Source organism: Oryzias latipes, chromosome 23 (genome assembly GCF_002234675.1).
Source record: "Oryzias latipes chromosome 23, ASM223467v1".
Taxonomy (NCBI): domain Eukaryota; kingdom Metazoa; phylum Chordata; class Actinopteri; order Beloniformes; family Adrianichthyidae; genus Oryzias; species Oryzias latipes.
The window spans coordinates 20,940,212-20,960,551 of NC_019881.2; the positions used below are offsets into that span (position 1 = coordinate 20,940,212).

The 20,340-nt window shown below is 39.6% G+C and overlaps 1 protein-coding gene across 3 annotated transcripts in view; it reads right to left on the reverse strand.

Moving 5' to 3' along the window:
* Positions 1 to 18,169, reverse strand: part of sfmbt2 (Scm like with four mbt domains 2) — a 53,764-nt gene extending 35,595 nt beyond the window's left edge. For 2 of the 3 annotated variants that reach the window (XM_011491304.3, XM_011491300.3), the window contains exons 1-3: positions 18,038 to 18,169; positions 11,923 to 12,070; positions 8,070 to 8,158 (exon numbers count right to left, since the gene is read on the reverse strand). In XM_011491304.3, coding sequence (XP_011489606.1) covers positions 8,070 to 8,158; positions 11,923 to 12,025 — 192 coding nt within the window. In that variant the 5' untranslated portion in view covers positions 12,026 to 12,070; positions 18,038 to 18,169. Of the gene's footprint in view, positions 1 to 8,069; positions 8,159 to 11,922; positions 12,071 to 14,534; positions 14,917 to 18,037 lie in introns of those variants that run through there. The other variant, XM_011491301.3, reaches the window with a different exon arrangement.
* Positions 18,170 to 20,340: the final 2,171 nt, after the last annotated feature.

Below are 20,340 nucleotides of genomic sequence, written 5' to 3' on the forward strand. Positions count from 1 at the left end.
AATTATCATGATTAAAAAACAAATTCACCTGAATCACCACCAATAAACGGTTCAAGAAGAAAACTGTGCGAAACTAGTTTGAACTTGTTAAGCTTTAGAACTTGAAGCTTTTGGTTATTATGGGATGCCACAGTTTTACAGGAATGGTTGTGGAATTCCAAGTTATAGTTATAGTTTTTTTTAGTTATGTTATTTAAGAAGAATAAAGAATAATAATCAAGCATTTATAGTTTTTCTTATGCATCATGCAAGTCTTTTAAGAAACATTTTAAAGGACATGGATCCCCCTCAAGAAGATGAATATGATCTGAAATGTATGTATTTATAATAACAAATATATTATTAATCCAGGCTTAATAAAGCCTTTGAGCATTTGATTTAGCCTTCATGGGGCTTCTATGGCCCCATGATGTGAAATTAACAGCAGATGTGAAAACAGCAGCAAGCGAAAAGGAGCTACAAACAAAAGAAACGAGCACACGCTGCAAGAGGAGCCCCCCACCCAGTAACTTCTGATAGTTGCCTCCGTGTAGCTTTTAGTTTGATGAAGCAGCAGAACATGTGAGGATTTTTAAAAAGATCCAGAAAGAACTGGAGGATAAACCAGTTGGACTTACAGCACGTTTAAGAAAAAGTGTTGATTTGGGGACAGCGGTGTCGTTAGACACTGATGCTATGATGCTATGCTAACGGGATGTTCAGTGTGACGCTACATGTGATCACGGGCCGCTTTAAATTCAGGCGTGGCGGATAGTGCAGCTAAATTAATGCATAGAACATTTATAAAAACTGTATTTCATAAATTTGATAAGAGGCATTTGTATGGAACTATAATAATAGTGCCTTCGTAACATTAAATTGATATGAAAAAAAGCCCCCACTCATGAAAGAGCTGCATCTTTACCGTCAATGCCAAGAATCCGAAACAATATCATGTTTTTAGGCTGTTTTTGTTCTGATTTCATATAGAAATGAATCAACTGGAGTAGGGCTGCACGATATGAGGAAAACTCGCGATATGCGATATTAGTGATCAATATTGCGATGACGATATAACAGGGGTGGCAAACACGCGGCTCTCAGCCAATAAGAATGCAGCTCTTTGCCTCTTGCCATATTTTCTATATACCGTATTTTCATGAACATAGGACTATAGTGCGGTGCACCTAATGTGTTGTTGCGTGACTTCGGTAAAGACGACGTAGGAGAGGACAGGATGAGAACTGTAAGGAGAGAAGTGAGGACGTGAAAGAAGACCCCCCCCCCCCCCGAGTAGTACAAACGTGCAGGTATGTGCATGATACAGAACGACACTGTTATGGAAACCCTGAAAATGCCGCCTGGAAAGAGACAAGATTATGAAGCGCAGTTTAAACTGCAAGCTATCGGCTACGCGGAGGAACACGGGAATCGAGAGGCTGCAGACAATTCAAGATGAATGAATCCATGGTTCGCAAGCAGAGAACTACAGTCCCGCAGCAACTTCCAGCGGATGACAATGAATAGCTGTCCTTTCTCAGCTCCTTTTACTGTGAGGCAGTGAGTTAAGTCACACTTTGTGAATGGCTGGTAGAAACTTGGGCTGACGTGTCTGCTTGCACTGCTGTCGAAATGCAGAAAAGCCAGCATCATTGATGAGGAACGGCAACGTGACGGAGTCTGACGATGATGAAAGGGAAGCTGGTGTGTTTGATAGAAATTTAGCCCAGCTGTTCATTTCAGATACAGAAGATGAGGACTTTGATGGATGTTTGGATGCTGATTGATGACTGAAAAAATACAAAATGAATCACTCTGTACTCAGTTTTGCTACCGCTGTCTTTTTTAAAACACACACTAGCATGCATGTTTTACCGGTATGTATTAACGAGCCCGTGCCCTAAAACCCAACACATTTTGTCTGTGTCAAATACAGACAAAGCACCAATAACTGAAACTGCACCCTACATACTGTATGGGTACCAAGGCTCTTTGCCTCATTTCATATTTAGTTTTTTTTTTGCCTCTTAAACCAAACTCAAATCCTTTAGAAGGTAATAAAAATAATAATAATAAATTAATTAATTTGGCAGAGTGGGTGTTTTGACACTAAGTCCGGAGCAATATTTTAATATTCCATTAATTGTCAGTTTTTCATGCAAATAGTCAATTATTAGTTTTTAAATAAAAAATAAAAATAAGTTAGAAAAGTAACATTTTTACTGAAGGTCAAAATTAAATTTATGCTTCACACTTCGGAAATGTAATGTATTTAATGTGTTTATTGTGAATACGAATTACTTACACCAGAAGGATGCTCTGGTCAGATGTTTGTGTATTTGTTGGTGTAAGGGACATTGAAAGAGGAATGTTGACATACAAAGAATTACCAGTTATGGATGAACAGTGAAATACTCAGTTTTTACAATCGTAAGTCAGTGCCTCACCAGCCATCAACCTCACTGCACGTCACTGAGTAGTTGTGTGTGTGAGATAGAAGCAGAGAATTAGATAGAGTGAGAGAGTGTGTGTGTGTGTGTAGGGGGTATCTGACCTCCAGGGTTAACTCTGTTAACTCTGGCTAAGCTGCATTTGATGTATTGAGGGTGGACACTTTCCTCGAAATGAACAAGTGCAACACTTGCTGCTGTATTGTTAGGAGAGGAGTGTTAACGGAAATAATATGGCTTTTATTGTGTGTGTATGCCTTGGCGGCAGTGCGGCTCAGGTGGTAGAGCAGATCGTCCAATGATCGAAGGGTCGATCCCCACTACCTCCAGTCAACTGTCGTTGTGTCCTTGGGCAAGGCACTTCACCCTCCCCTGCGGCTCCACTGGTGTGTGAATGTCCATGCATGTCCCTGTGATGGTCAGTGCGGCCGTAGGCATGAACTGGCAACCACACCTCTGTCAGTCTGCCAAAGGGCAGCTTTGGCTACATCAGTAGCTAACATATCACCAAGTATGAATGAATAATGGACACATTGAAAGAACTTTAAGCACCAAGAATCAGCGCAGATAAATCTAAGCCATTATTATTATTATTATTGGCAGGTCAGTGCGTGGTGTGGCTCTTTTGACTCTCACAGTTAAAAATCTCGGCTCCTTGTGTCAAACTTGTTCGCCACCCCTGCGATATAACTTTTAATTAATACTTATTTAATTTAATTCAAATAAGAGTCGAAATACCTTTAATTATTTGAATAAAACTAGTCTACATGGGCGGCGAACATCTAACATAAAAGGGCTTCATCCGATTGGTCAAATGCATAAATGGATTTATTTGATTAGATAAATACTTCAAGCTGCCATAAGATTGTTTTAGCACATTTAAAGTAACCATTTGTTGCGATTTTCGCTGTCTTTTATAATATGTATTTTGCACAGCTTGATATTGCGATAACAAAAAATTGCGATTTATTGTGCAGGCCTAACCTGGAGGCAGAATTAGGAAAAAAAAGGTGTTTTTTCTGTCAATCTGCTCCTAAATCTGTGCTTGTTTTCTCAGCGGGTTTGAATTTGTCTCTACGGTTGGTTCAGAATACAGTTGACTGAATCAAACCCTCTTCTCATGGGGGAGTTTTTCTGCCAGAAAAACACTTATTTTCATTTGTGATTGAACATAAAACGTTTCACAAAAGCAAAGAGCAAATTGATTAGAAAAATCAAAACAGGAGTTCCTTAGAAAAAAACGGTTGTTTTTATCTGATGTTTTCATGATGTTGTCACTTCCTCTCTGTTTGCATTTACCAAAATATCATTTTTTAAAATAACACCTATAGTATTTCTTTGTAAAAAGAGTTTTTTTTATCTACCAGTGAGAGAAAAGTGAGATTTTGGTCTCTGGGGCTGCAAAATCTGTTTCAAGGCTCCCAAAAATGCTCTGCCGAGTGGATTCTAGTATTTCTCTTTAGGAGATGCTCAAGCTAGCAGTAGCTCCCAAAACAGCTGCTGCAGTGATCTCTTTGTGTTAGAGCTCATTTCTAAAGTTGATGTTAAAATAAAATACTTTTTGTTAAATATATTCCATCATTTGTAATTGGAGATTTTATTTGTTGGCCATATCACCCAGCTCTAATGGCTTCATTCCCTTTAAGAACATCATGACTTCAACAGGATGTTCACACAACACACACACACACACACACACACACACACACACAAAAATGAATAGAAATGCCAACCTCTTAGAAACAAACACAAAGAAAAAGGCCCTGAGATTTCCTGCTGTAACAATGTGCTGCATCACTCTGGCAGGCTTATGTAAGAGGCCAGCAAAGTCTGACTCCAAGAGCCCGTGTGTGTCTGTGTGTGTCTGTGTGTGCGTTTGCAGGCCCGAGAGAAATCACCATTTCAATTTGTCCAAGCAGAGGAGGAGGAAGAGCGAGAAAGACGAGGGCAGCACTTCACCGAAGCGCATTTGTTCTGAGGAATTCAGTCTGTTTCCAAGTGACCCAATCCACTTTTCCAAATGGCAACTTAACTTCTCCGGGGGGCCGCTGGCCCCCAAAATCACCGCTCACACGGTTTGTCCAAAACATCAGGGTCATAAAATCCCCAAATTCCAATCCAGTCCTCATTGGCTTCATCACGACAAGTGATTTCCGACAAACGCACTTTTTAAAAAAAGGAAAACAATGCGCTTTTTCTTAGAGCCTCTTTAAACACCGGTTCCCCACCGTAACCCTCATCAAATTCTATCAGAAACACGTCTGTTTGTCGCTGGAATCTGAACATTTTTCTAATGTGCACTAAAGCATTTCTCTAAAAATGGTCCATCGCTGCTGGAATCCCAAAACAATAAATACTAACATTTTCTTAAAGGGCCTATATCATGCAATTTTGAGCTTTTATGTGAATTATAGAGTTATTTCCACATGAAAAGAAACCCCAAAGTGGTATTTTGATCTGTTCATGCCTTTCTAAGCATTCCACTAAAAACCTGCTCTCTGACCCCTCCCAATCCACAAATCGAGTGGGTTCTCACATTGTGACATCACAAAAATTGGAACAACCCCTTCAGGAAGAGTCTGCGCTGCCAGCTCCGCCCCCAGGCTAACACACACGCCCACTTTCTCCGTGGAGCTAGCGGTGATGGGCTAAACGTTTTCATTTTATATCCACAATATGCACATCCGTCTTTGCAAAAGTTCATATGTTTGTTGACATGCTGCCGATTCAAGGACGATGTCATAAAATAGGCAGCACCTGGCGAAAGGCGGGGCCTCAGAAATCGAGTCGTTTTATATCCTGGTAGGAAAATGAACTGTGAAAATAACTCATATATTTAATAAAAAAATAGTTTTTTGCATGCCAAAGATAATATATTATCATATATGTGGATATTGTTTACTATAAAAGGCTTCATGATATAAACCCGCTTAATTTACCTCAATACATGGTTTGCCCACACAGTGGAGACCGATTTACTGAAGTCTCAGCCAATCGGGACGCAGGACTGATAAAGTGAGTCAACAAAAGGTGAACCGCAAAATAGCGAGGGACAACTGTATGCAGAAAGATCACAAGGGGGAAGGGACTATACAAATGTACTTCTTTCCAACCCTTTCAAGCAACAAATCAAACTCAGTTTTTATTCAATCGCTATATTTAATAAATATAATGTGTACTGTATGCATAACAGCAAATACATCTTTTGTGATTAGGAATAGTCAGGAAGATAGCAACGTCTTCTTATTTGTATTTTTTTGATTGTCTTAATCCACATTTTTTAATGCTTGACATAAACCAATAAATCTTCTCAGATTTTCAGTAACAGACATTTCTTACTAAAAATAAAAGGTGATCATAACCAATGTACAGAATAAAAGCATTTTAGAGGAGGTACCAGCAGCTAAAACTGGTTAGTAATTCTTCAAGGTTACAGTTTAACTCGTCTGAAGGACTAAACCACTTTCTCTACTGCTGGAGTTTAACTGAGCTGCTCTTCTTCCAAAATAAAGAACTGAGAAGATTTTTTCTTTGGTTCTAAATTTAGATCGATGTTTTTTTTATCTGCTAAAAAAAAAAAACACAAATGAGAAATGTGTTTTATTTGAACTAAAACTGAAAACTATATAATTTTAAATGTATTTTCATAACTGTAATGACTTTTTTTAAGGCAGTGGGTGTTTTAAGGAAGTATGAAAATGCTTTTGCTAAAATTATCCAGAAACTGTATTGCCAAGCAACTAAGTTGGTTTGTTGCCAACACAACTGTTGTTGCCAGGTGCATCTTCCCTTTCAGCACAAACATGTAGAACGAACAATTTACACATTATGTAATAAAAAAAAACCTGAAATACATCATATGTGGTTGTTTTTAAGGAGAAATTTGCAGAAATGTTTGTGGGAGGAAGCTTGTAATGAAAGAGACGCATATTTTGATCGTATTTTTTTTGACAAACAGTTCAATGTTTGGCGTGAACAGCCTGGAGCTTCAATTCCTCCTTAAAGCAGCTTTAATTGGCAACAGTTCTCCAAAACGAACAGCGTGTTTAGTCCAACACTTCTTTCAAATCCTGACTTGGTTGAGGGGGAAGCGGTTTGGGTTTTCTGCTTCCACGGTTTCCAGAGAACTCCTGGATGTTCCTCAGAGATCAGGAGCGGGTTTGCTTTGGAACAAACGCGTCACACTTCTGCACCTCAGCTGAATTTTAAGACTCCTTCCACCCAGTAATCAAAGGTAAGCTGTGATGAAATCACAGAGGATCTCGTGTTTTCTGAAGTTTCACAGCGCAGTATAATAATTCGTCTGTGTGCTGTTGTCACATTGAAACAAACACATTTTAACTTTAAAAAAGGGCAAAAACTGTATTTTTTTAATTTACAATCTGGTTTTCCATTCCCTTCAAGCTGATCCTGATCCGACCCGGCATGCAGCCAACCGTAACGCAGAAATATGGACCCAAGTTTTATTTTAAACTACAGTTTGGCCAAAATCCTGACACTGAAAATACAAAAGCCTACAAATACAACACAATCAGCCCCACAGAGAAGCTTCCAAATGGATTTCTGAACCTTTAATATGCTCTCTCTTTTGAGAAGCGCTTCCCTTTATTTGATCATAGGATGTGTTCAGGGGAGAGAAGAGTTTAGCACAGAAGTCAAAGCCGAGGCCAAGAGATGAGTTTAGGTGAAATAAACGCTATAACTCCAGGTCAGAATTGAATTCAAAAACAGGAAAAAAACAGAGGTGTAGGATCAAAAGATCCTCCACTTTACAGTTCTCTGTTTTAATAAATGACTTTTGATCTGAAGTTCAAACCTCAAAGCTTCACTCAGAGGTGAAAAAGCTGACCTTACCCTTCAGACAAATATGGGATTTTCCTTCAGTCTGTGATCTAAACAAAGACGGCAACAGGGATGATAACATCACCTCCGTGAACGTTACGGGGAAACCTTCACAGCTGGAAACTAAAGCAGACGCACACATTTTTTTTAAATAAAACGTGTTTTGGTTTCTGTCGGGATATTTACGCTTCTCGACTCTGTTGGAGGGTTCCAGCTGCTGGTCTAACAGATTTATGAACAGAGCAGCTTATCTGCTGATAAATAAACAATTAAAAACACTGAACTGAACTTATCTTTAAAAACTGTTGAATTCCTGGAAACACGCAGCAGTGAATCACATTTAGTTTTCTTCCAGATCCTGCTTTTTTTCTTCTTCATGGAAAACAAAACGATGTTTGCTAAAAGCACTAGCATGGTTGTTGTTGCCACAGCAACAATATTAAAAAAGAAAAAAAAAAATGGCTGTTTTTATTTACTTTTGTTAAAGGGAATAAATGCATAAACTTTGATTATATTTAACATAATAAACCATAAGCTCCAGTTAATCTTCTTTAACAGGAACGTGTTTTGGGTTTTTTTTGGCTCAGAAACTTCAAAACAACCTACATCAAAGAAAAGGCGTTGCTATGGGAGTTTACGTTTCTGCGCATCAGCAGAGACCTTCAAATCCGTTTTTAACGCCCAGCAAAGGTGGACTGGCAGCGTGCGTCAGGAGGACGCATTGAAGCGCCATACGAGGCTGTGTTTAAGGGATCACGGAGGGACGGGATTAAAGAGCGAGCGCGAGATCATACACACATGTCTGAAGGTGGTGTGGGGGGCGGCCTCAGCTCCCGTCTCCTCCAGGTACTCCTCCCAGTTGAACTCCGCCTCGTCCTCCATGGAATCTGCAGGTGATCAACAGAAAAATCGGTAAAGTCACCGACTTATCGTCTTGAGAAAGAAGATGAAATTGGGGGGGGCTGTGAGATTTTGTGTGGTCTTTTTTTATGTACTATAAAAGGGAGGGTGAACATCCATAAACGGGTTGTGTTTCACTTTGATCTAATTTTAAGTCAGTCAGGTAAATAAGAAAACTTTTTAAATCCAAACTGACATTTTTAGCATAAAAACAAACAAAAACCTACAGAAAAACACAGACAGCAGCAGCAGCAGACACTAAATGAAGGCAGGATGTCTTAATATAGCCGGCGCTCTTCGCTGCACGTCAATCTTTCATACCATCAACCTCAAACTCGTGTTTTGCTGGAGGAAGTGCAGCGCCGAGTGTGAAATTGCTTCACAGCGTTTCTCATGTTTCGCCTGAAAGAAAAGTTCAATGTTCTACTGTGTGCTGTGTTTCAGGAACGCCGATGCAGAAAACTAAAACTTTTGCAGTAAAAATTGAATTAAGGTTTGTTTATATTCAAATGTGACATTTCTGAGGTGCGTTGTTGATACACAGCAGGCCCATTTGACAGCAAAAATTCATCAGTCATCGTTTCACACAAGGCAAATCGAGCTTCAGCAAGTGAAAGAAATGTAAAGACGCAAACTAGTCTGATCTTTAACAAGATAAAAGTGAAAAGTTAAAAAAAGAATAAAAGTCACACAGGAAAAAAAATCTTCTTTAAGCTTTTTGACATATTTATTAAGAAGTTTAATGGCTTTTTTTTTTAAACAAAAAAATAAAAACGCTTGAACACGCTAGCGTGACAACGTAACAAACATCGCTGACCTCCAAAGCCAACACCTCATAGTAGTGACAAACATTACATCCCAGCTGGAAATAATACACAAAAAAAAGAAATAAATCACATTTTAAACTGACTGAATGACAAAAAAAAAACTTGTTCGCCTCTCATGGATTTAGATTTCTTCCAAAACCTACACTGAAGGAAAAGTGACACCAGTGATGGCAAAAGAGAAGCAGAAACAACTGAAGCTACAAACTAAAGATCCTCCATTATTTGACAGGCGGATGAATTTTGATTTGATTTGATTTATTTATTTATTTCAAGCATTGTAGTCAAAGCCATAAAGAATTTACACATATTTATTAAACTCATTACAGAAATGTTGAAATGTATAGATCAAAAAGACAGAAAATAAAACAAAAAAGGCACATAAATCACATTTTCTTATTAAATACAGTGATCATTAACTAAAGTCAAGTAGAACTTGATGTATTGCTTGAAAATGAGTGGGAGAAAGCGAACTTTTATAATTCCACCACTACTGAGTTCATTCATTTGATAGTTTTACAGTTTTTGTAAACCAAATTTGATCCGATTTTTACTTTACTAAAGCCAGATGCTTGTGGCTGCTGTCTTCACATAAAACGTGGCTTTATTATTTATCAAATAAGAGTAAAATAAAAGGCAAAGTTTTATAAACACGCCGGTATGAGGCAATATTCTCTTTTATGTGCTTTAAGTCCCACCCCATCTATATTTTTTCCTTTTATAAAAGCTTTTCTAGTGTTCTTTCATTTAATATTAGGCCATTTTTTTTGGCCTAAATAGGCTGAAAAATAGGCTAAAAGAACGGATTTATCCAGCCATACAGTTTTGAGCTAGAAGCCAGCTCGGACAACGGGGAAAAATGAAGACGTACATGAGGGGTGAGGAGGAGGAGGAGCGGGGCGGGGCAGTAAGACTTTGGCCAGAAAACAAGAACTTTTTCCAAACGAGGCGTTTTTGTCTGCTCCTGATCAATCCCGATTTAAATGAAGAAAATGCTCAGAATCACGGCTTAAATCTTAATTTTCTTTATATATGTCCTCCCTCGTGTCCATCATGAGAAAAATGCTACAAGAACATGATAAAAACAGCAAAAACACAATTTTCCTTGTAGTGAATCTTTCATCAAATCAGTCAAAAAAAATACTGCAGACTCACATCACAGCTGATGGAATCTTTTGGATTTCTTCCACCATTGTCAAACACGGTGGCAGTAGTGTGATGCTGTGGGACTGCTTTGCTAAAAATCCTTCTATTAGCCAACAAGATCAATTTCACAAGGATTTGGTTTCTGTAGCACAACAATGAGCCAAACACAGCAGCAGGTCCACCTATGAAAGGTTCTGGAGTCAAAGTCTTTTTGGGATTTGGTTCTTTGAGACAAAAGAGACGCTGGAGAACCGTCCAATGTGTGAGAACTGAAACGGCAAAGAGGAGTGGACCTGAATTCCTCCACAGACTCTCCCTTGAGAGGTCTGGCAAACAAAAGCAGCAGAGTCAGAACGCCGTCTGGTTTGGGGGGGAAATGCACTTTTCAAACGGAAAACAGAATTTCTTTTTTTTCCCTTTGTCTTAAAAATGTATATTTTTGTCCGTATGGACGGTTTGTGAGAGTCTTCCATGAGATGAAGCCTTTGTTTCCTGAACCCTGAAGACATTTCTAGAGCTTCCAAACCACAGATTTAATTTATTGAATTCCCGATTCAAAATCAATTAGTTTTTTTACATTCGAGTTCGGTTCAGTTAAAAAAAGCTATTAAATACTGTGATTAACAATGAAGTCAAACTTTAATTTATATTTACCAGATTCTAACATTTGTTTAAAGCAAATAAGCACAACTGCAGCTTATTTTCATGTTTCCTCCATCATCTATGATTTATGCAAGAGCTGCCAGATGTTTACCTCTGTTATTGTTTACATTATCTTATGTTTGCATCACATACACGTGGAAACAGAAACATTGATAATTTCCAGAATAAATCAAAGATAAACTTTGATTATTGACAAGCAGAAGATACAGTCACCGTGTTTTAGCAATACGGACACCACCGTGTTGGAGGCAGACTACGTCGGTGAGCAGTGATTGGTCAGAGTCAGTTTCTATGACAACCACTCTGGCCAATCAGGAGTGAGCTTGCTGTAAGGCCACACCCCTACCACTTGAACCGGGCTACAGGAAATCTGTCAAACGTTTTAAATGTTGGACATGGCGGCAAGCCGGCTCAAACTACTTTTATTGAAGCATCTGATTGGTCAGTTTACAACACATCTTCCACTGCAGAAAAAATATCATTAACCCTTTAACACTGTTGACGTTGGCCGCCACACCCAAATAACACACGCTCCTTAACTTATGGTTATATGAATCAGGTGTTTCTGACGTGGGAGAAAGCGGCTTTTCACTTTTATTATTATTAAGTGTCGCAAAACCGCTTTTCTCAGCTTCACAATCTGCTTGAATTACATTAAATGCTATAATAGTCGATAGAATGTCCACACTGGAAATGAAGCTCCGGTATTAAATGATTGAAAAAAGGCACCGGATAATGGTTATCCTGACCAATAGAACGACTGTTTATTTCTCTATAGAAGTCTAGATTTTGGCTTCTTGGAGCCACTTCCTGTTTGGAACACCAGGGGGGCGGGGTCACTCAGTCCATCTCATTTACAGTCAATGATTGGGATGCGTTTAGGAATCTCACATTTGTTAAAATCGTCGGTGGGCATGAGTGGAAACCCCGCAGAACAAATGTTTTTATCTTTTTCCAAGCCGTTGATAGATGAGTTTTCTTGTCGGAAAAATAAATAAAACAAACGAGAAGTTCTCTAAAGTGTTGCTGACTAAAAACAAAGTAAAAGGGAATGATTCTGTCCTATAGTTACATGAATTTGTGTGTTCTTTGTGGGGTTTACTGGTGTAACGGCTCACCTGTATTCACCTCCTCTTCCTTCCCGTTGGTGGGAAGGCGTGGCTTCCCTGCAGTGAGGGCCAGCGGCTGCTCCTGGGCGACACGCTGCATCCTGCTGGACATGTCTCAGGTCGTCCTCACTGCATCCCTCACTTCCACCAGACAACCCTGGAGCAGAGGAAAACACAAACTCAGCAGGGGTTTTCTGAGGCTGTCTGACCTGATTTTAACAAACTGAAAGCACCTAGTTGGAATTTTGTTTAGAAGTTCTCTGGAAAAAAGATTTGGCTAAAAGAAAGTGTCTCCGGTTTCTTTAGAAGGAACAACTGAACAAGTGGGAGGGTTTTTTGTTTTTTTTTTGCATGAAGAGAAACTGACAAGAAACAATCTGAAGAGGCTAACATTTACTTATTTCAGGTAAAAAGTCTGAGTTTCGGTCTTCATAAAAGGGATTTTCTCTTCATTGTATTCGCTAGTTTCCTGCATACAGAATGCTCTGAGTAAGTAATTACATCCCAAACTCCAACAGGTACCCAATCAGAGCCAGACAGAGTAGATTGGGGCATAATTGGGTGAATATACCATAAAAGCACTGAAGCTATTTGAAAGTTTGAGGAACAAAGATGCCTCCATGTGATTGGCTGCTGAGAAATTTCCATCAACGCCCAACAGAACTATGAAGGGAGGATGTAAACACAAGATCTCCATCTACACACACGTCAGAGTGGAGTTAATTATCTATCTTATAACAGATCAAAGGAAAAATTATTAAAGCAACAAAAAAAACCATTCATTTTAATTGTCTGGCATTCTTCTTTTCCAGAGTTTATCACAAAAACAAATGAATTCCCTTTATTTATGAGCAGAAACAACACAGAAGGTCACAGACTGCAAACAATCATGAGGATGAATCATTGTTACATAAACAACGGCGTGCAGAAGCGTAAAAGGAACTACGCTGATGAATCATCTGGGTTTGTGTTTCAAAGAAAGATTTTAGAGCAAAAAGTGAGAAGAATCTCCTCAAAAAAGCAAATGAAGTCAGAGAAAAACCAAAGATGTATTTTAAGGAAACATCAGCCTGTAAATATAAATATTCCACCACTGGAATTGTTTTTACATGGACAAGCACAGCCAGTTTTATTCAGAAATCTAAAAAAATGGATGGCAATAAATCAAACCTGGCAGACCTAATCTGTTCTGATTGGTTTAGATTTTTTTGGTTTTTAGCTTACAGGTTCGCTTAACTTTATCTTAACCCTCTTTAAAACATCTGCAGCTTCTTTAAACTTTATTTGGACGCTACATTTAGTGTAGGGATCATTAAAATTTTCCCTAAACCCATAAGGTGGAAGCTCAAAAAAGAAAAATTAAAGAAAATCAGACGCCAACTTCAACCTCTTCCAACTTTTAAGGTTTGACCGATAAAAATGGTTACTAAAACAGGCATTTTCTAGTAATAGACATGAATCCACCGTTTGAACAAATTTTTTAGCAGCATCCTTGTTACAGCTGAATATTCTTCATCATTAATATGGTCTGCGGGAACAACCGTCACAGTAAATCCATATTTGGAGTATAGACTACTGGTTTATGTCTGTTAAGTGCAGCTTTCTTTTATTTTGAAGTAGAAGGCTCTTCAGTTTCCTCACTGGCTCTCTTCTGACAAAAGAACTTTCCGAATACGTTTGGGTTTTTTTTGTTAACTTTGCTAGCTTGGGGGTTTCGATTTAGCGGTTGGCTCTGTGCATTTCTGACATGAGACCGAGCGACTTGACGTGCGTCAAGAATGAGTTGGGTGTGCTGGAGAGAATCCAGTAGTTTTCCAAACCAAAACTTCCTTCAGAATCAGATTACAAATAAAACAGATAAAATGTAGGTGGGCTTTCTTTTTCTGCAACCGTTCCTGCAGAACAGTACACGAAGAGTGCGGCAGATCACTGGAAAGCAAAAAGAATGGAGAATCTGGGCTACAGTTAAAAAAGGAAGCTGATTAAATGCCCACGTGTGCTGAGAGCGCCACTCCTTTCAGGTTAAACCTTTTAAAGTGATGCTAACAAACATGGAAAAAGCTTCAGCTTGGAGGTCCGACACGGTCTGCTGCTGCTGCTGCTGCAGCCGCCGCAGAAACAAACCAGCCGGCTTCACTATCAGCGTCTTTTCATCTCGACCGAGCCGCCAGCACATCTAAACCCCGTCTGTCCTTGTTAGCAGAACCTTGACACGCAGCAGAGAAAGAAGGAAGGCTGCTCCTCTGCTGCTCCTCTGTTTTCAGTCAGCAGGATTTCACCACAAAAAAAGAACAACTTCACACATTTATTCAGTTTCTCTGTCAGCCCTTCAAATCTGCAGACCTGTCCTCGGCTCTCACGGCACTGCAATGTCACAAAAGGGTTATTTTTTTTTTTTGTTTGTTTCGTCCAATCAGCTGCCCCGCAAATCCTCAGACAGAGACTTTCCTCCTGCAGCATAATTAAAGTTACATAAACAAGCTGGGGATAAACAGGAGAACATGTCGGAACGGCTCAGAAAGCAGGCAAAAAAAAGCAAAATAGACCTAAAAATAACAACAACAAGGCTTTGCCTTATTTACTTGAAGGCAGCCAGATAATAGCATGTTGGTCACACAAACCTCGTGGTCGTCCTCAGCTAGCCGTCACATCAGCAGAGGCTCACAACTACGTTTCCACCTACTTTCATTAACCTGGATATTAGAGCTGAGGAGTGAGTCCATGACCAAAACAACTCCAGGCTGTCGGCCTTAAAAACAAGCTCCCGAAACAAAAAACAAAAGGCCAATATTCCCTGATTGGCTGAGCCAGGCGTCCGGTCCTGGGCGCCCACACAGGACACAAAAGAGTCTGAAGAAAAGCAACCCAGAACAGAACTGAAACTCTGAGGATGAAGGCTGCGGCGTGTTTGCAGAGCTGATGCACAATGCCTGCCACAGTCACAAGAGCGTGCGTGCGCCATCCCCCATCGCACGCACCACCTTGACGTCCCACGCCGGCCCCGGCTGCATGTCCACAGCGTAAACAAGCCTCTGAGCTCATCTGGCTCACATGACGCTGCTGCTGCTGCTGCTGCTGCTGCGTCACGGCTGTGAGCCTCTGCAGCTCCTTCAACCGCTCAGCGACGGCAGGAGTTCACGGCAGCTCTTGAACCTGGTTTTTCCTGAAAATCCTCTGGAAGTGGCAGTTTTATCCCACGCACAGACCATTTGTTTGTTCCAACATTTCAGCAAAGGGATTCTGAGCCAAGTTTACCCTCTTCAACAGCCAGATCAACAAGATTTCCTTACAGTGAAGCGAAAAGCCTAAACCAGAAAGTGTATCAACAGATATTCTTTTGTTTTTACAACATTTATTACTTTCCCTATTCTTTAAACTACTTATCCGTTTGCTTAATTCGCAATTCAAGTCACAAACTTCATTGTTTTGGTGTTTCAGTGGAAAAAAAGGTTGCAGTGAACCGAGTGTGTGGCTAAAATGAGCTCTAATTTGGGGCTTTGACAAACATCCCCTGTAAAGTGTGGGACCTGCAGGCCTCTCATTTCCCACCTGTGCCTCCCAGAAATTAGAGGCAGCCTGCGAAAAAAACCAACAAATAAAAGCCTGCAAACATTTAAAGCTCAGGGATGTTTTATGGCAATCCATTAATGCCGAAGCCGGCAAACAGGAAATGCATCAAAGTCCAGATTCTGGACGTCATTTCCCGTAAATTCCGCCCGACATATTTATGATTTACATAAACATTTGAATCTCTTCTGGCATCTTCAGCCTAGTTTTATTGTTACTTAGGTTTGCAGACACGCATGTATAACAGGGTTTCATATCAGCTCAAAGACGGTTTCTATTTAACGCTTGTTGAGATCACCAGTCTAACGAGTTTTAAGCCCTGAGGGACAGGAAACTCTGCCCCGCCAACTGCTACTGTCATCAAGTTTACCAAATTAAACCCAATTCCAAATAGTTTGGGGTTTAATTTCCTCCCACAACCCAATTTATACAAAGATAGCCTGCGGCGTCCCTCAGGGCAGCATCCCAGATTGGTCCCTTGCGGATTAAACTAGTGTTAATCCCAGAACATTTGTCTCAGATTGAGGTCTTTTTTTTGTTTAGGTTTTTAATCGATCATCCCACAGATGGGGTGCTGTGCGTCCACGTGCTGCCCTTCTGCTTTCCTCTATGCCAAAGATTTAAATGGGGGATTTAGGAGATTAACTACCACTGGGTTTTAATGCATTACAACCTATTAAGTTCTCCGCTTTTAGACGAATCCAAGAGTAGTAAAGGGGTTTGGCTTTTGGTTAGTAACAAGTGTCAGAATACTTGGATTTTCCCGATGTGTTCCCGAAAATTTCAGTATGAATATTTGTGACGTCCTTCTATAAATACAGTAAGGTGTAGTAAAATACACTTTCAGGCAATGTGATTATAAGATTGCAGGATGATGTTGGATTTTAAGTATATAGACTTAAACTGAATGCGCGATTGTCAACGGAACTTAATACATCTTCCGAGTAAAGTGTCGGTGAAGAGTTTTGTACAAGAAAAAGCCCTGACGAACCAATACAGTCGTCAATTTAAAAAAATCATCTAAAGCTTCGGGAGTTTTTTTGGACATTTCCACTACAGATGAAAAAAGAAATCAGTTTGTAAAACATGTTGGCTTCTTTTCATGCATCGACTGGAACTGTAGCTTAACTTTGAGGCAGGAAAAACTGTGGATTAAATGTTCAAAAACAACAGAGATGTTTAGGATTTGTTTACTGCTGAGGTTAACCAGGAAGTTGACAGAAAGAACTTTCGTTTAAAGTGATAATCACCCTTTTTTCCCCTCTTTCTTTCTAAATCTTCATGTTTTTATCTGTTGTGTGTTCTTGATTCTGCTCTCCAGTTATATAAATAAAGGTATACGCCTTGGTGTTTAAATACATGTATATTAATTTAAAAATAAGTAAGAATCATGATCTAATCGGATAATGATCCATAATCTTATTGGTTAATGATCAGCATGATCAGATGAAGGAAAGCACCTGGATGTCTAACTGTTTTCTGCATTTGTTTCAGGTTTTTTTTTTTTTAATTGTGGGGTTTTTCTAAATAAAGCCCCACAAATATGTAAAAAAAAACGGACAATTTTTTTCCCATAAATAGATTAAAAAAGATTTTTTTCCCCTCATCCAGCAGAACTAGCAGCTCCATGGAAACAAATATATGTATCTTGTGGACGTTAAAAGCCTGATATATTCATTTTTTCCTGGCGATCGTCACCTTATTTTCATCCTTTTATTCTGAAATCCGGCGGCTTGTCACCAAAAAAAAAACACCGACTACAACCATGAGACTGCAGGAAAAAAATGGAGGATGGAGAGATTTGGCAAAGAAGGACAGAAATTAGGATGTCGAATAAGAATTTTGGAATAAAAGTGAAAGAGGAAACGTTGAGTTCTCATAAGGAAGATGAGGCTGTGACTGGGGTGTAACCGCTCCGGTCATGTACTTTGCACACTCAAAAACTGCAGCGGAAAAAAACTCCCACGGAGTCGCCAACACCGCCTTTTAATTTTAATTGATTAAACCTCGTTCGGTCCCACCCAAAGAAACCGAACCGGGCCCGCGAAGTGGCTCCGGTGTATTTTTTCCTCCTTCAGAGATTTTAAGTCGCAGTTCTTCGCTTCTCCTCGCCAGCACCGCCATGTTGAGAGTGCTTTGACATTTTGGAAGTGTCCGGTATTTTCCGGCGGCTTTCCCGCACCTCCGCGTGCGACAGAAAAAGACAAAATAAAGGAGAAGAAGAAGAAAATAGAAATCCCGCGTGACTCAAAAGAAAATTACAAACTTGACGTCAAAACCGAACTGAACCCTTTGAAGCAGTCGCGAATTAAAGTCATTTTTTATCCTTCATAGTTCGAAAAAAATGTAAAAAAAAATTAGAAGAAATGGAGAGGAAACTGAATAAACGACGTAACCGTTCAATTTAGTCCGTGGGAGACTTTTTAAACAAGTTCGGCTCGCGTTTCTACAGAAACTGCCTCGTGCACCAAAATAACTCTTCTCTGTTTGTGCCGTCGAAACGGGCAGAACCACCACGAAAACGACCGGAAACCGTCCGCGGCGTCACCTGTCTTACCTGTCCAGGTTTCCTCTGTCGCCTCTCCTCCAGAAGACCCCCCCTCTGAGCTTTTTTTTCCCTCTCCCCCCTCCTCTCTTCGTCCGCACGAGCAGAGCAGCGCGAGCGACGTCTTTCAGCTGCCCCCGTTTCAATATGGCATCTCCCATCTGCGCATGTCCAAAATCATGTACAGATATTTTCAAGCCAACTCCTTCATTGACTTTCGAGAAGAAGCAAACAAAATCTATTTCTGCATTTTTTTAAAGCCTCAAAGTCCAGCCAACATAAACATTACTAAACAGTTACAAAAAAATGTCATTATTTAACTTTTATACAGATCAAACTGTAAAAACAGGAATAAAGCTGTTAAAACGCGTTAACAAAAAGACAGAAAAGTTGTTTTGAGAATATTAAAAACTAAAAAAAAGGTAAATTTCAACAAATAGGAAACACTTTATTTTGTGGGTTAAGGTTGGATTTTAAAACAATGTACAATAAAACAAAAAAACACAACCAACCTCCCCCCACAATAATAAGTCTCCATAGCTCTTTTTAGTTGCTTTTTTCTTTCTTTATCATTTTATGTAACAAATTATTTTCTTCTTTTTCTTTAGCTAATTTGAAACTGGTTATTTTTTTATCACTTGAGCATTAATCATTCAAAAATATTTGAATATTTCGAGTCGAAATGGTTCTTCTGAGTTTATATTTGACATGAAATTGTTTTGAGGGAATTTCCTTGTTTCAAGTTTCGCCAGTGATCACTGGAAACCAACAGAATGGTAATAAGGAAGTAAAAAATGAGGCGATGCAGTCTCTGCATTCCAGAAGAATCAGTAAAAGCAGCTTTATCTCCCCCCTGCTTTTATCACCCAACTGCATGCAACTGTCAACTTTCTGGGCGTTTCGCAGAATTCTGCAGCATTTCTCAGCAGTCAACAGTATCCTCTAGTGGCAGCTGCGTCTCACATCAGCTCTGACAGGCAAACATGTTCATATTCATGGACATTCGGGTGCTGCAGGAGACATGTGTGCAGGAAAGAACAACTTTCAGGGAGAAATCTGGAATTTACAAACAGAAAAAAACCCAAAAAGCAACAGAGGAGGTTGGCTGGGAGAGTGTTTACAGGTCATGAGGAAATTAAGGCGAGTTCCTCTTCAAGCGTATAGAAGTTTGTCATTGACCTTTGGAACAGTGAGCTTTGTTTGTACAAAAACATTGACTCGTTCTGCACAGGAGCCGAGGTTGCTTTTTTAGAATTGGAATAAGATATTTTGCAAAAGTCAGGACAAGACAAAAAAAAAGTTCCATGTGAGAGTTATTTGGTTAACTCTCACAGCAAAGAGTCAAATTGGAATTTAGAAAGTAGAAAAATAATTTTAGGAAGCTTCATAATATCTGATTATGTGGATGGAAAAGCTTGGATGGAAGAATGAAAGGAAGAGTTCTATAAAGATATCCTCCATTCAGCAAAAAATAACAGACATTCTCTCTTATAGTGATTTTCAAGGCTGTAAAAAACTTAGAAAGTATATTTTTCTTAACCTCCTGGCTACAAGCAATGCAAATAGATGGCTTTTTTAAAACCTGAATATAACCCACACACTTCTAAATTAACTCATTTTGGAGGAGATTTGGGGCTTTTCAAATGTGAAGCAGCCGGGCTCTGGGATTTGTAGTTTTTACGTGATTGAAATTCATGCATTCAGGAGGTTTTTAGTTCAATTTTGCAGTGATGCCAATAACAGTAATATATTAGATTCTCGTCTTTCAAAACAAATGTGATCAAAAAACCACTGACTGAGTGTGACGCACCATCCACGATGTTTAAACACTTCCACTGTTTTGTACTTTTGACTTACCAAAGTTGTTTTGTGACAGACATTTTTCCTAACTTTTAAGAAACACTAACAACTTCTTTCACATGAGTATCTTGTTCGAAAATTTTAGTGGGACTCAAATTAAAGTCTGAAAAACTAAGACCTTCAAGCAGCAATTTGGGGCTTTATTTTTTTATTTTTTTAAAACTTTTATGCAATTCCGTAGTTGCACTGTTGTGTCGTTCGTGGAAAAAGAACCGGATCGAGGCGCGCGTGCCGCACCACAGCCTCACGAGGAACAGATGGCTGCGGCGCGCGCCGTGTTCCATTAATCTGCCTTTTGGAGCGCGCAGGGAACAAGATTAACCGCGTGCGCATGTCACGTGTGAACCGAGCGCGAGCTCGCAGCTTCTCCTAAAGGGAGGACGGTCATCTCGGTCTATGGTGGGTGGTTACAGCGGCTTCTTTTGGATTTTAAATTACTAGTACAAAAAAGACAT